At 39.2% G+C, this 15,799-nt stretch overlaps 2 protein-coding genes across 3 annotated transcripts; one reads left to right on the top strand and one right to left on the bottom strand.

The window, feature by feature from the left end:
* Nucleotides 1–833: 833 nt before the first annotated feature.
* On the bottom strand, nucleotides 834–5,589 carry mpc1 (mitochondrial pyruvate carrier 1). The gene is made up of 4 exons (XM_083901255.1): nucleotides 5,436–5,589; nucleotides 3,226–3,322; nucleotides 2,807–2,939; nucleotides 834–1,696 (listed from the first exon to the last, which is right to left on the bottom strand). The coding sequence occupies exons 1-4, from the start codon at nucleotides 5,508–5,510 to the stop codon at nucleotides 1,669–1,671; spliced, it is 333 nt and encodes a 110-aa protein (XP_083757381.1). The 5' UTR covers nucleotides 5,511–5,589; the 3' UTR covers nucleotides 834–1,668.
* Nucleotides 5,590–5,965: 376 nt separating this feature from the next.
* ddx21 (DEAD (Asp-Glu-Ala-Asp) box helicase 21) lies at nucleotides 5,966–15,366 on the top strand. Of its 2 annotated transcripts, none has more exons than XM_083900654.1 (16): nucleotides 5,966–6,103; nucleotides 7,292–7,525; nucleotides 7,644–7,793; nucleotides 8,056–8,131; nucleotides 8,295–8,473; nucleotides 8,926–9,043; nucleotides 9,234–9,419; nucleotides 9,632–9,777; nucleotides 10,164–10,313; nucleotides 11,137–11,298; nucleotides 11,420–11,539; nucleotides 11,946–12,019; nucleotides 12,125–12,284; nucleotides 12,721–12,855; nucleotides 14,135–14,179; nucleotides 14,323–15,366. In XM_083900654.1, exons 1-16 carry the CDS (start codon nucleotides 6,020–6,022, stop codon nucleotides 14,605–14,607), a joined length of 2,304 nt encoding a protein of 767 aa, XP_083756780.1. In that variant the 5' UTR covers nucleotides 5,966–6,019; the 3' UTR covers nucleotides 14,608–15,366. The 2 variants fall into 2 exon arrangements, with proteins under 2 accessions (XP_083756780.1, XP_083756779.1); XM_083900653.1 differs by having other exon boundaries at nucleotides 7,641–7,793.
* The last annotated feature ends 433 nt before the right edge of the window (nucleotides 15,367–15,799 follow it).

The raw sequence follows: 15,799 nt of genomic DNA, 5'->3' as shown, positions 1-15,799 counted from the left end.
AACAGCTATTGCAGTCAAAAAAAGTCACCCACAACACAACAAATTACATTGTAAATACAGTATTTTGCAGTTTATTGGTTACACAGCCACAACTTATGTGGTGTAATGAGACACTGCAGATATTATACTGAATCTTATTTTTCAGCACGATGTCCCATTCATATATAATGCATTATCATTATTATTATTATTATGATAAATGTGTCCCAAGCCTGTCCCTGCATGGGAAGAGTGTGGTACCAGGATGAAATGACTGAGGTTTTTTTCCCCCTACTATTCACCGTATTGTTTTTCTATTTTGTTGGTTCTGTACAGCACTAAAACCAGCAAAGTTGAAGGACAGTGCCATCCTATAATCACATATTTTGTTTTCTAAAAATGTGTCCCGTCTGTCACGGTGAGTCGCAAAAAAATCCACAGATCACTTCAAAATCAGCGCTGCTTTAACGTCACTTTCAACATCAGTTGACCTGCTTTATGGTAATAAAAAGGCAGTACAATGTCACTTTGTGTTACATGGAACCAATAGCAAATCATCTCATCCCTCCCATTAATAATTGACATACAAGTTTAAAGCGCATGTTTATATGAAACTTTAAAAAAAGAAAACATTGACGTCGAGTGAGTTTGACGTTTGTGTTTTTAAGGTTGAATTTTTTTTATTTTTTTTTTTTAAACTTCATGTTCATTTAGGTGTATGGCAACCTGTCGAATGTAAACGCAGAGCAGTGACCTCTTTAAAACATCGCTATGGTGAAACATCGGACATGTTACATGTTACAAGATCCCACGATCATGACCTCATATGAAAAACCACACGTCCAATCGCTGCACTGGGTTCAAGTTGGTTATTGCCAGTTTATTATAACAAACCAAGATAATCAAATTTTCAAACAGGAAAGGAATAATGTGAAGTTTAACAGTGACAATAAATTAATGTGAACAACACACAGTGTGTTTAGTCAGCACTGAAAGTATAAGCTCATCTCTCGCAGGCCTGTAGGATTATAAGCTCGGCCGATCCAGTCCAATTACACAGATTTACACAGCACACGTCTTTGCCACATAAAACAAACTCAGTAGTTATTCATTATGATTTTAAAAAATTGGTTGAAAAATCCTGATTCCTCATACACACTTTTCAATATATATCGTGCTCCAGGGAACAACAAACATAAAGCCTTGTGTGGGGTCAGTGTTTCAGTAAAGGTTAATGAATAAAAGTCCACATTCTAAGCCTGGGGACAGTAATAAAGATGTTAATACTCATGATTGGTGACTATTGACAATTTTTTTTGCCTACTTTGAAAATGTTTAATGTTGCCAAGTTCATTCAAAATGCAAATCATGTAGTAATTGTGAGGCTGGTTAGCTCAGAGTACTTTCACCTACATCATTTTTTGTGCGTCTCGCTGAATGTTACATTCATTAAAATAAATCACAGCAGTTGACCTTAAATCACTGAAGAAAACATCTGCTTTAAATCTGTCTGTACAATAAAAAGTGACTAAAACTTCATGAGAATGATTCATTGTGGTGATGTCGAGGCATAAGTGCCAGGGTTTCAATGATTAGATAAAACATTGATGGTTTAGTTGGCTTTTTTTTTTATCAACAGCATGGTGCAACTTTGCAGTGTATATGTTGTTCTCCATCATCTTCTCGCCGTCACTGAGATCCCACCTTCTTCTCGATGCTGAAATAATACAGAAACGGTCAGAATTCACACACACACAAGTCTGTCTTATCTTGTGTAAAATATAAAGTTATTTGCACTTTTCAAAACAATGTGATTTTCATTTAAAAAAAACAAAACAACAACAAAAAACTCAAAGCAATAAAAGACAAGAGAGGGAGTTCCAAAACTTGATGTTTGGGGTAAAAACTAAAAGATCTCCACCTGAAGATCTCAGGTTAAGTCTTGATATTATTATATATATTATAATATTTTTTATTATTATCATTTTATTACTCACAGACAATTAATTTTGGTAAATGTGTAAAAACACTGTGACAAATGTGTAACTTATTGATTGAGTCAGTGAATCAAACTGCAAGAATCAGGGCCAGCAACTGTAAACTGTGTTGAAGAACTTTGAACTGCGAACAGAAGATTTCTTTCCTGTCAAGAGCAGCATTGCACCTCTCTTGTACTGCAGTGTTAAAATAAAGTGCGAATTTGGACATTTTAACCCTAACTAACAGAGAACATGCAAGACAGAAAGACAATGATGTGACACAAAGCATGTGTAACGATTCTTGAAGTGAATCTTGAGAGGATAGCTGACACTTTTAATAATATCACTAAGTTTTCTATTTTGAAAAATCACACAAAACACCAGTTTGTGTTACTTGTGTGCAGTTTATTTTTGTTACTGCTGGGAAAAAAGCCAGCTTGTCTAAGCTTTTATTTATGCAAGTTATTTTTTTTTGTACAGTAAGTAAGTTTTTATTTGTTTTGAATGAGTAAATATTAACTTTTGTCTTAAGTTTGCCTTTGTGTGATCACATTATCACATCATCTTATACAAACTGTATTGTTTTGATGCCATAACACACTATGCATTGTATCAATTTTCGAAGCGAGAGTCGCTTGAATCGAGAATCAGTTGAATCTAATCGGTTGAATAGAGAATCGGTTTTGAATCAAATCGTGACCCTAAGAATTGGAATCGAATCGAACCGCGAGCCACCCAAATATTCACATCCCTGACATTAAGCATGGGTGAGACAAGTGGTTCATTATAATGTACACCCACCACGTTTACAGTGATAACAAAATAACAGATGAGAGAATGTGACTTACTTATGTTTGAGGAGACGACTTCCCTGTATTAGCTGTGCAGACTCATTGGTCAAATGACAGGCAAAAAGTAGCCAGTTGCGTGGCTGCACCTTGTAGGCAAACCTCATGAAGACCAGTGAATAGCAGCACAGAGCTGAGAGGGAGAAAAAAAAAAGAGACCTTAAGCAACAAAAACTTAACCCACCATTAATTGTGAACGCTTCTTACCACTTTTCAAACATGCAAAATGAACAGCTAATCTTAATTAGCCATTAAAAAAAAGGATACAGTTGTAGAGGAAATGGTCCTCTATAAACAAGCTTTAAGTTACACATAGATAAAAGGACAAAACCACAACCCTAACAAGATGAATGAGACAATGACGTGTGTAATTGTGTGCAGAGTATTTGTGTTTCTATGGATGAGTCTGTTTGTCTTACCAAAGGTCATCCTGCCACTGATAATTTCCGGGCTCTTCTTCATATCTGCGATGGCAGCTATGGGGAGACCCCAATTTGCTACAGGACCCCAGAAATGCTGAATACACACACACACAAAGTAGAATGTTATATTACTGGATATTCATTTCATATAAAACCAGTATAGACAAACCAAACAAGTATAATTAATCCCAATGGTAGAAAGGCATCACAGTAAAGAGTTGAAAGTGACAAGTGAACCCAGGTTAATAAGTATGGATGCATTACAATTAACAACAGCATGAAGTTAAAGTCTAAGGATGGAGATCGGCGTCACAGCTGAGATATGAAAAGGACATGAACTCAGTTTGATAGGTATGGATATATATTACAATTAACCACAGCACAAGAATGAGGGTAGACAAGATAAGAGTAACAGACAGCAATACAAACACAAACCGACAGACATGTGAAGGGACACCAATAATGTGTGCTTACCGTGCTGTTGGATTTGTTTTTTCAGGGCCACAGAAAGTAGAAAAGAAAAAGGTATTGATGAATCGTTTTGATATTAACAAGAACACACAAGACAATACTGCCACTTTAAACAGGTCACATGTCTGTTTCAGGAAATCCAAAATCACAAGAGAACTACTAGTTTGGTGCCATTTAGTTGCTCTGTTGCTTAACTAGGTTATGATGAATAAAGTCACAATGTAGTCTCTCTACTATATATTAATAAACTAATACTTGTTTATGTAGTATGGCAATCAAGGTAGTAAAGGATGTTTAGAGTAGCAGGGGATGATCAATGCACTGCATAATACTCATATGAAAATACATTTTCTAGTGTTGTACTGAAGTATGTGTTAAGATGTACCCAGTTTAAACTCTGCTTTTCCAGCCAAAACACATGCATGTGATACTGTGTTGTTGTTTTTTAAACTCCTCATATGTTCAGATGAGGGTTACTGTGTACAAGAACCAGAGGATGGTGTTTGTACTAGCAACAGATTGAAAGTAAAGGCTAAAATATGTGTCTGTGATGCAAGGGGTGTTTTCTATTAACATGGACCCTGGCATGAGTACCACAGTGAGCATATATTTAGTCATAAATAAATTAAAACAAACAAGGTAAGCTATTAGTTTGAGGGCTGCAGTGATTATTAGACAATTAAAATAAAATATAATACATATATATAAATTTAAAATAACAATTGAAACAAGGTTTCTGATTTTTCAGCTTCTTAAATGTAAAAATGGCCTGGTTTAATTTATCCATTTAAGAAGGAAATCATTAAAATTGAAAAATATTGGTTTTGTAAGCTCGTCTACATTCTCACTGAGCTTCATAAACTGGAGTGACAAGTTCTACAGAAGAAAAATAAACACGACAGTCCTTTTAAGCTGAAAGAAAAAAATATAAAATCCCAAATACAACAAACTATATGCACAAATGAAATATATGAATGTTTTAGCTCTACAATTCAGCTGGCTGCGGAATATTATTCAACTAAACAGAACATTTCTGTTTAGTTGAACATTTCCCAAACTAGAATATTAACACTTAGTTGGCTAATGAACATTAGCACGCGCAGCATTCGGTAACAATACAGTTTCTGAATCTATTAGTTTGAGGGCTGCAGTGATTATTAGACAATTAAAATAAAATATAATATATATATAAAAATTAAAAATAACAACTGAAACAAGGTTTCTGATTTTTCAGCTTCTTAAATGTGAAAATGGCCTGGTTTAATTTATCCATTTAAGAAGGAAATCATTAAAATTGAAAAATATTGGTTTTGTAAGCTCGTCTACATTCTCACTGAGCTTCATAAACTGGAGTGACAAGTTCTACAGAAGAAAAATAAACACGACAGTCCTTTTAAGCTGAAAGAAAAAAATATAAAATCCCAAATACAACAAACTATATGCACAAATGAAATATATGAATGTTTTAGCTCTACAATTCAGCTGGCTGCGGAATATAACTAACAGTGACAAATTAGTGTATTTTGGTTGGCTGTTTGTCTACTTGGTTTTGTCTTGTATGTTGAGTGTGTATGAGAGTGGACCACTTTTTCGAGTCCATAATAAAGATTATTAATATAATTCAACTAAACAGAACATTTCCCAAACTAGAATATTAACACTTAGTTGGCTAATGAACATTAGCATGCGCAGCATTCGGTAACAATACAGTATCTGAATCTGGCAGATTTTTCAACAAACCTCATCAAATAATCCCGGAAATCTTTGCTCTTGATGTGGTCGAGAGCTTTCCGAGCAAGAACCCCAGCCATTTCCGAAGCTGTGTGTCTGTGTTTTAGCCCGAAAGAAGTAAACCCTGGTGCGGTGAAGGGCGACTGAAGACTCGGCTCACAGAGGACGACGACTACGGTCAAATTTCCACACACCAAAACAGAGACGCTTTACGACACTGTCGCGACGAAACGGCTCAGACGGCAGCATAGATCTGAGCAGATGAGGTAAAGTTGTTCTTAAAAGCAAGCTGTGTTCAAAAGGGGTTGAGTCCTTTGATGAGAAATTATTCAAGGATACGTTAAATTATACATCTAGCTACACACACACACCACAAAGCACGGTGTTATCGGTGTATAACTCACGGAAGTTTATATTGTTGACAACACGTTTACTGCATGGTCTGCTGTGTGGTGTCGGTCTATCGCTTCTATGTCTATGTCTGCTTCGAGAACAGGCGTCCGCGCGCCTTGCTGCGCGTTCCTTTCCACCCGCGTGCCCGAGGGTTAGCCTGCGTGTCTACGCTGAAGGATTCCATCAAGAGAGAGAAATGCCATCAAAAATCATATTTGACACCGAGGATCAAATCATGGAGGAGAACGTGGACACTGTTATCGAGGCTAAACCCTTAAAGGTGAGTGGACCGGCACGTTTCCGCCCGGAAAACACTGAAAAGTACAAGGGAAGCCCGTGAGTGGCGCGCCGACATGTTCGACAACATGTGGCTTTAAATTGCTAACCGGACACCGAGGCTAATAAACCAACTAACTGTCAGCACACCAGTATATATGAGTTCGTGTGGACTTATAACAGTAAAACGGCGTTGACGTAAATAAATTGATTGCTTAAGATGTTACACGTATGAACGATATGAGTATGTCATCACAGTTGTTGTAATGTTAGCACACGTTGACTCGAGTTTGGCTAGCTGTGGGTCACGTGGCTTATACACGTGTGGCGGAGTAGATCTGTACACAACATGGATGAGCGAGCTGACGGTGTAAAATATCGTGCTCACGTGTATGTCTCTGCGCTGCTGTTGTCGCGACTTGATGACGTGCTTTACAGCTGTACTCGTCAGCTGTGTCAACCATCACAATAGTCAAAGTTTATGTTTTTAGTGTGCGCGTCTTTCGGCTGCTCCCTCTACTTTCTACTGTAAACTATCGGTATTCAGGGAGACTGCTTTTTATGTCGCTATACTACTTAATGTAACTATTACTTTTTAATTATAATATCTTTTGAATCTGGTTTAGGGTGTAATTAACTTAGTTTTTGTGTCCATTTTTTTATTTCTTACACTTACAGCCTTGTCAAAAGATTGATTATTATTCCATTACTAAATTTTATTGTTCATTGTTTTGAAATTCGATTACTTGGTTGGAGTGTATTGTCTGAATGTAACCTTTATTATGACACTCAAATGCAGTATGGTATTTAAACATGTAAACCTTGTACTAAGATTAAAATAGAATACACATTTGATTAGAGCTGAAACGATTAATCGATGAAATTAATCGTGAAGTGAATCATTTTGGTTTGTGGACAAAACAAGACATTCAAGAACATCATCGTTTCCAGGTGTGACAAACACTGATCTTTTTTTTTTCTTTTTACATTTTCTGACATTTTATGGACCAACAGGTTCATCGATTAATCGAGAAAATAATCAATAGATTAATTGATTATGAAAATAATTGTTAGTTGCAGCTCTACATTTGATATGTTTATGTGAGAAACTGATTTAAATAGAAAGGATTCTTGTGGGTTGAGTAACTCCTGTATCTGGTTGTACTAAAACACATTTGCCTTTTTTTTAAAGATCAAGACCAAGAAGTCAAAGAAGATAAAGTTGGAGGACCAGGCAGAGCACGAAGACCAGGCACAGCAGGAGGAACCAGTCTGTGAACCCCCAGCACCCAAGAAGAAAAAGAAAAAAGACAAGCTGGTAGCGGACCAAGTGAACGGCCACTCAGATGAGGCCACAGACTTAAATGGAAACAGTAATGGTATTGAAACACCAAAGAAGAAGAAGAACAGTGATGGAGACACAGAGGTTGCTATTAAACCCAAACACAGTCAAATGGTGTTAAATGGTTAATTCATTTAATTTGCTCCTATAAATATAAATGTCCTTTTCTCTTCGTCCCAACACTTTTTTTGGGGTTTAGAAGAAAAAGAAGCAAAAGAAAGCAACCACAGAGGCAGAAACCACAGAGGCAGAAACCAACGGACATTCCACGCCAAACACCCCTGCTCAGACGCCCATCCAGACACCAGCACAGTCCAGCGAAGAGTCGGCCAGTGACAGCGAGAAAGAAACGGTACAACTCATGATTGTGTGAATGTTTTTTAATGTGTGTATATAAAAGGAAACTGGCACAGTGCAGAGATTTCTCAATTGGCTTCTCAATTTGAAGTTTATATCTCTCATTGCTGCCCACTTGTGGTCTTTTAGTGTTATTCACTGATAAAGAGATGAAAATCTATGCTTGTTTGCGGTTTTTAATTTTCTTTGGTGGACTCTCTGTTGGACAGTTGTTGGTGAAGTACTCAGTCATTCAAAAACTGTTTTTATGTGTTTAGGTGGAGACTCCAGAGCAGAAGGAAGGAGCCTTCTCCAACTTCAGGATCTCTCAGGTCACCATTGATAAACTTAAAGGTAAACATCATATTTACATCTCAATAAAGTACATTTGTTCCTCAGGTGTTCAGTTGTTTTTGTCTCAGGTTTAGCACTGTGCTGCAGAACTGCGCTAAATAACATCTTAACCACCAGGTGTCTGTCTTTCCTTCCCCCTCCTCGCTCTCTCTGACTGCCTCAGCTCGGGGAGTCTCTTTCCTGTTTGACATTCAGGTGAAGTGTTTCGATCACGTGTACGATGGAGAAGATGTGATCGCCCAAGCTCGAACAGGAACGGGAAAGACTTTCTCGTTTGCCGTCCCCTTGGTGGAGAAGCTCCAGGGTTCATTGGAGCCGAACGTCAGAGGCAGAGCTCCCAAGGTAAACACACTGTGTGTTTGCTGCGTAGTGAGGACACACATAGACATAATGCAGTCCCTAGCCCCTTAACAGAACCTTAACCATCACAACGAAATGCCTAAAACTGTGTCTTAACCCTGAAAAGGGTATTTTAAGGGGTTACAGAACGAGTGGACCAGCCAAAATGTTTTTTGGTCCTCACAAATATACACATACAAGTTTAGTTTAGTACTATTAATGGCACCAAAAAGCATCTTGTCCAATTACTATTTATGTTAGAGTGCTTTCACGCCTACAGCATTTGGTGCGCACCAAACGTGTTTGGTCCCTTGGTTCGGTTCGTTTGTGTAGGTGTGAATGTAATCTCAGTACTTGGGTGCGCACCAAATCAACCGGTCCGAGAGCTGACTGAAGGGGCAATCGAACTATAGGTATGAAAGCGCCCTTATACCGAGCTTTATGTCTCTCTGTAGGTCCTTGTGTTGACTCCAACCAGAGAGTTGGCGATCCAGGTTGCTAAGGACTTCAAAGACGTCGCAAAGAAACTAGCCATCACCTGTTTCTATGGAGGCACCTCATACATCCCACAGCGTAAGTCTGTGCAAAAGCACCATGGAAGTAGTTGTAGAACCATGGAAATTGTGTCCAGTACTTTATTGTTATTACAGTGCAAGAAAATCAAATTTTCTGTCATTTCCACGTGATTTGTTTGCAATTTTTTATTTTAAACAGCATATACCTCGATATTAATAATGGCTCTCACCACTCTTGTCCTGTCTAGTCGATGCTATCCGTAATGGTATTGATATTTTGGTTGGAACCCCCGGTCGCGTCAAAGACCACGTCCAGAACAATAAACTTGACCTGACTAAAGTCAAACACGTGGTTCTGGATGAAGTGGACCAAATGTTGGACATGGGGTTTGCCGAACAGGTTGAAGAAATATTGTCCTTATCATACAAGAAAGGTAAACTCAATGTGTGTGTGTGTGAAAATAAAGCTTTACCGTGGTTATTGTCGATTATTTAGTTATGCTACACATGCTTTGTTTGCCTTTTAATGTGAGTTGTGAGTATGATGAAGCTCTGGAATTCAGGATTATGCTTGTTGAACTGATTCGGGTGATGGATGTGAAAGTTTTGAAAAAGTCAAGATGTTTTGTGCACCATCCCATTTCAGATGATGAATCAAATCCCCAGACCCTGCTGTTCTCAGCCACCTGCCCTCCCTGGGTCTACGAGGTGGCCAAGAAATACATGAGACCGTCATGCAAACACATCGACCTGATTGGCAAGAAAACACAGAAAGCTGCAACGACTGTGGAAGTAAGTTATGTGTATATGTGAGAGCCGATTGGTCTAATTTTGTTTTTAGTTAGAATCGAAAAACTTTGTTTGGATTGCACCATTTTTTTTCAAACTTGCCAGCAAGCTGGGACAATTTAAGTAATTAAGACTGAGTGAGTGAATGAATGAATGAAAATGAATTTACATATATCTTTATCAGGAAAGCACAAGTTAATTTGTTATAAAAATATATTTATCATCTTTAACACCAGTGGCATTCTGATTAAGTAAAAGTCAAAGTCTCCCAGCAGGATTAATTAACACGTCTCTCGTTGTTTATCTCCTCCTTTCCCTCTCTATCCTTCTGTGTTGCATCACTCCCTGTCTATCTCATTGTCTCGTCTGCCTGTCCTTTATTCCCGAAGCATCTGGCCATCACTTGCCACTGGTCACAGCGCACAGCCGTGTTGGGCGACGTAATCCAGGTTTACAGCGGCAGCCACGGCAGAACCATTGTGTTCTGCGAGACAAAGAAAGAAGCCAACGAGCTGGCCTTGAATGCATCCATCAAACAGGTACACACACACGTTTTATCAATAGCCAGCTCACACGGTACATTTAATATTCTTTATGTATAAAAAGAAGTACTCTTCCCAAGATGTTGAATTTTTGACTGATTTTGTGAAACTGAGCTGTTATATTATATCAAACCCCACAGTCTTGCACCAGCATTAAACAGTGGAGAAAAAGAGAACAACTAATGCTTATGCTAACTCCACTCACACAAAACAAAGCTATTTTATCTTATATCAACATAAAAATGCAATGTGTCCAATAAGCCTTGTCTAGTATCCGCTGTATTACTGACACACGTGTGCGAGTGTTTTGGTATAAGCGTTAAAAGAGTGTCTACATAAAAGTATTACCATGTTTATTTTTGTTTTGCCATCACCACGTTCACAACTGCCACTAGCTCAGAGGGTTACATTTACACATGCAAATAAAACACTTTAAACGCAGATGGTGCGCACGTTAATTAATAACGCTGTTCATTCTCAACTGTTCTGTTTTTATACCTCGTCTATCACGCCGTTTGACACTCCTTTCATAAGCCTCCACCTTACCAGATTTTGAATCCTACACCTGAAATACTGAGCCCTCTGCAGCTTTCCTCTGTCTCATTATCTGTTTGCCAATTATGAAACTTGACTGAATCCAATTACTGAAAGGTTTTACCATATGTTATATGGATTGAGGGCTTGTGAATGAATATATATATATATAGGTCCTGACAGATGTTTTGTGTTTCTGTTTGCTAATTTTGTTGCAGACCGTATTTGTCAAATGCTTTTCATTACTTTGTTCGTTCATTCATCTTCTTTGTTTGTGTATTTCCAGAGTGCACAGTCCCTCCACGGTGATATTCCCCAGAAACAGAGAGAAACGACGCTGAAGGGCTTCAGGAACGGGTCTTTTGAGGTTCTGGTTGCCACCAACGTTGCAGCCCGTGGGTTGGACATTCCTGAAGTGGATCTGGTCGTCCAGTGTTCTCCACCCAAGGTGTGACACGTTATCAGTCATAAATCAAGATTTTATAACTTGCGCAATGCTTGAATATCTTATGATTGTAAGGCACAGATTCCACATACATTTCTTAACATTTTCCTCCTGCTGTTGCTAGGATGTGGAGTCATACATCCACCGTTCAGGTCGTACAGGCCGAGCCGGCAGGACTGGAGTCTGCATCTGTTTCTACCAGAGGAAAGAAGAGGATCAGCTGCGCTACGTCGAAAACAAAGCGGTATGTGATGTGTCCTCTTTGAATTAAGTAAAAAGAGAAGTACGTAGTGAGGAAAACATAAATGGTTTAGTCTTAAGAGCTGGTAGGTGACAAAAAAAATCAGCACTTATGTACAAGGACATACAGAAAGAAGGACTAATTCAACACTCTTCAATAACTACATTACTGTGCAAATCTCTCAACACATCCAGAAAATTAGATTTAAAATAAAGTTTTCAGAAAAAAGTAGTAGGAGTAATCGAATAATCGTTGCAGATCAACTTTCAGTCACATCATTCCAATCCAAATGCACATGAATTTGACAGACGTACAAACGACAAAGCTGGTGGTGCCCTGGTTCTTTTGCACAGTTAACCAGGAAATGGCAATTTGTGAAACACAAACTTTTTATTTTGTGCTCATCCAGGGTATCACATTCAGACGAGTTGGCGTCCCCACCGCCAATGACATCATCAAGTCATCAAGCAAAGACGCCGTCAGGTGGGTTATTCTGGAAAGTGAGCGGACTTGGAAACAGTGGCTCCACAGAGATTCTGCTCATTGTGTCGAGTGGTTGTCGAGATGATCCGTCTTTCTTGTGTCCAGGTTTCTGGACTCTATTCCCGTCACAGCTATTGGATACTTCAAAGCATCAGCTGAGAAGCTGATTGCAGAGAGGGGAGCTGTTGATGCATTAGCTGCAGCGCTGGCTCATATATCTGGAGCCACGAATCTGGAGCAGAGGTCACTGCTGAACTCTGATGCTGTAAGTTATACTTGCACACATTTAACACATTTTTCCGTTTACAGGGACATGACACAGCTTCTTAGCCAGATTTAGCTATATGCTAATTTACATTTGTAGTCAATAGGCAGAAAAGGGAGGGTAACATCTCCACTAACCACTGCTCACTTTGACATGTTTTTATTTTTCTGTAAACGACAGCTCTCTGTCCGCCCATGTAGAGCTGCATGTGGTGTTAATCACAGCAGCTGCAGCTGTGCTCCCCTGCTGCCCTGCAGGGTTATGACAAACAAACAACAGGATTATTCAGAAAGCACACAGCCAACCCCTAGATACACAGGATCCCACCTGACATGTATTCCTGTTATGAACTTGTCATTTGTTGGTTTAGCTTCATTGATTTATAACCCTAATTCCTCGTAACTTATTAAATTTCTATTTCTGTCTCTATTTCTAGGGTTACGCAACGATACAGTTGGTGTGTTCTCAGGAGATGCACAATATGGGCTATGCTTGGAAATCGATCAAAGAGCAACTTGGTGATGAGTATGATAACCTCATCCAGAGAATGACCTTCCTCAAGGGCAAAAAGGTATGAACACAGACATAAATATACAGGGTTCCTACGCAGTATGGAATATCATTTGAGTCATTTTCAGGTCTTTGTAATTCCCAATGTTTGTGTTGTTTCCAGACAATTGGCTCACTTTCTAAAATAAAATATGAATATATACAAATCAAAACAAGTTACTAACGCAACATAGCCTACCTGTACATGATACTAAAGCTGGCTGTAGAATTGTCCGGTTACCATAGTTCATTGCGATTGTCATTTATTAATTTTTTTTCCAAACGCGTCGTCGAACCAGCTACCTATTGTCGGCAGCGAGGGTGTTAACGCATGACGCATTTCCATGACAACTGACCGGAAAAAAACGCGTGTGACGTCATGTTTACGTGACTCCCGATTGTTAAAATTAGTCTTTAAAGTAACGTTAAACTTTAAAAACAGAGGCACACATGCGCAGTACGCGGGTACGCTGGTTATTTGTAGCGCTGCTCTTTTCGTTTAATAAAAAAAACGCTCCAGTTTGACTGAAGGTGCGCTAACGGGGGCTAACTTAACAGTGCCTGGACTCATGACATGACGTCATGCACATCTTTTTCCGGTCAGTCGTCATGAAAATGCGTCAACCTGTGGATGTTTATTTACTTCACCTGAAATACTTCCATAAGTCACTGCTCTTATGATCAGGAAGATGGTTTAGCTTGTTTGTTTCCATTTTACATCAAAACATTAAACTTCCCTCTCATTTTTCCGATGGGTCAAGCGGGCGTTTGAAAAGGTTCTGCACTCTCGCCACCCTCAGCCAGACCATGGAGTAATAACTTCAGATGTGTGCTTGTAGGCTGTTTAATTTGAACATTTTTTTAAGGTTTGCGTTTGCCCCGTTGTGTGCATAGTACTTGAGAGCAGGGGCCGTACGCCACAAAGCATTTTGGTTCAAATCATCAGCCCGTGAAGGTTGTTAATGGCAATAATAGTGACTTACCCAAAGTGAGCCCTCCAGAGTGCTGCGATAATTATAGGAGTTGGAAAATGGGAAAAAATAAATCTGAAAACCAGTGGTAAATTAAAATGATCCTGTGAAATGTCTTTAGTTTAGAAATGCGGTTTCTCTACTAAAGAAAAAATAATAATCGTCTGCAATTTAACAGAAAAATATCTCCCGGCAAGAAATGAAACCTTTGTGTGGGGGCGAAGTGTACCTGTTGTGGCTGTTTTTCTGAGCGCACAGCAGGATCAAAGACTGACTCTCCTTTGAGTGGGACAGAGACGCTCACCTTTTTCATCCTTATGTTTTCAACAGGGAGTTTGTTTTGATGTCCCAGCTGACAAAGTCAAAGAGGTTCAGGTGAGTGAAAATCTGAAGAAAAAAAATATGTGGTCTGTCTGTGTCCTCCAGGATTAAATCAGTGAAAAAGAATAACGCAACATAAAATACAAAATATTTTGACGCTTTTCCCTCTGTTTCCCCTCAACTCTATCCGTCTACAGGAGAACTGGACAGACGGACGCCGTTGGGAACTGACTGTAGCCACAGAACTCCCCGAGCTGGAGGAGAAGCAGTTCAATAACCGTGGTGACAGAGGCTTTGGCGGCGGCGGCGGCTTCCGATCAGGAGGCTTCAGAGGTGGAAGGGGCCGTGGTTTCGGCGGGAGCGGTGGCCGCAGCAACGGGTTCCGCAGCGGTGGTGGCGGCGGCGGGCGTGGCGGTGGCGGCCGCGGCTTTGGCAGCAGAGGAGGACAAAAACGAAGCTTCAGCCAAGCTTTCGATTACTGAAGCGTCGATCAACCTGTGGACTGATAAGACTGTGTCACCCTTGTGGGGATGACAGCTGTTTTTATTGGCAGACAGTGACGAGGCGTTATATGTAACCGGTGGAAATCTCTATGATCGTACAGGAAATATTTACAGGTTCAATGCGTATGACATGATGTTTCAAATAGCTTCTTTGAATTTGGTTTATTTCCAAGTAGCCACATACTAAAGGGTTTAAGATCTGAAGTTCCATGGACTATATATAAACACAGTACCGCTGGAAGCCATTTTGTAATGCCTGATGTGTTTCTCTGATGCAACACGTTGGATAAAACTCATGAAATGACTTGTTTTTAAACATTTTCTGCTTCATAAAGTAGTAGAGAATTTAATATTTTGGCTAATCCACCGATGGATCAAAATCTGGTAGTATATGAACATGTTATTCATTGAGTTTTTGACAAAGTAATGCATTGGTTTTTTTTTTATCATGGGTGTTTTGGGGAACAGTGGCAGCGAGTTTTTGCTCGTAATCTTAAGGCGCACCGTCGTGCACTTTACTGCAGATGCTGTGGGAGACAGTGTAGTCTCTGCTCTGCTTCCACAGACGACAGTGATCAAAGAGGTTTTAAACCTCACTGCAGCCTCACCCTCAGCTGAAACCTCTCCCCAAAATGTTTTTGGATGATTGCTTTGCAATTGCCTTCTATTTAATATCTGCGTCTTACCACTTCCATTCATTTGAATGAAATGAATTCTTCATTAAAAGGTCAACTCAGATTGTCTTTGTTTATTTTGAAGGAGTGCGAGACAAACATTTATACATTAACAATGCTTTCTTGTGTACAGTACATTTAAGTAACACTGCTTTTATTGGAAGAGGAATGAGTCAAATTCTTTGGTTTAATTCAGACATGGAGAGGGCAAAAACTTTCCTATGAGCAGCTTTAAAAAATAACCTTTTCCTAATAATTGTGTTGGGTCAGACTTGTAATAGGGGGAACAGAGCATCTTTAATTCCTACTTTAAATATGAACTTCTGTCTGTGTTTGGTGTGCAGACAGGAATGAGTGGGACATGGAAATGAAGGGCAGCTGTGTCAAACCATAAAAACTCAATTTAACATCCAACTGACCTTCAGTTATACCGCTACTTTATTTACACAAAGAGATTATCCACACTTTAGTTGGAACTGTTTCAGTGATCCCAGGCA

Source organism: Microchirus variegatus (assembly GCF_963457635.1).
Source record: "Microchirus variegatus genome assembly, chromosome: 14".
Lineage (NCBI taxonomy): Eukaryota > Metazoa > Chordata > Actinopteri > Pleuronectiformes > Soleidae > Microchirus > Microchirus variegatus.
This window is presented reverse-complemented; position numbering and strand designations above follow the sequence as displayed.

What these genes read in the sequence shown, in the direction of transcription:
- mpc1 (XM_083901255.1), bottom strand. Translation starts at nt 5,510, where the DNA reads ATGGCTGGGGTTCTTGCTCGGAAAGCTCTCGACCACATCAAGAGCAAA. An exon ending in GGGATTATTTGATGAGGTTT is followed by an intron (nt 3,323 to 5,435) that starts GTTGAAAAATCT and finishes GTGTGTATTCAG; the next exon opens with CATTTCTGGGGTCCTGTAGC. An exon ending in CAGTGGCAGGATGACCTTTG is followed by an intron (nt 2,940 to 3,225) that starts GTAAGACAAACA and finishes TCTCCCTCTCAG; the next exon opens with CTCTGTGCTGCTATTCACTG.
- ddx21 (XM_083900653.1), top strand. Translation starts at nt 6,020, where the DNA reads ATGCCATCAAAAATCATATTTGACACCGAGGATCAAATCATGGAGGAG. An exon ending in CACCTCATACATCCCACAGC is followed by an intron (nt 9,044 to 9,233) that starts GTAAGTCTGTGC and finishes TGTCCTGTCTAG; the next exon opens with TCGATGCTATCCGTAATGGT. An exon ending in TGAATGCATCCATCAAACAG is followed by an intron (nt 10,314 to 11,136) that starts GTACACACACAC and finishes GTGTATTTCCAG; the next exon opens with AGTGCACAGTCCCTCCACGG.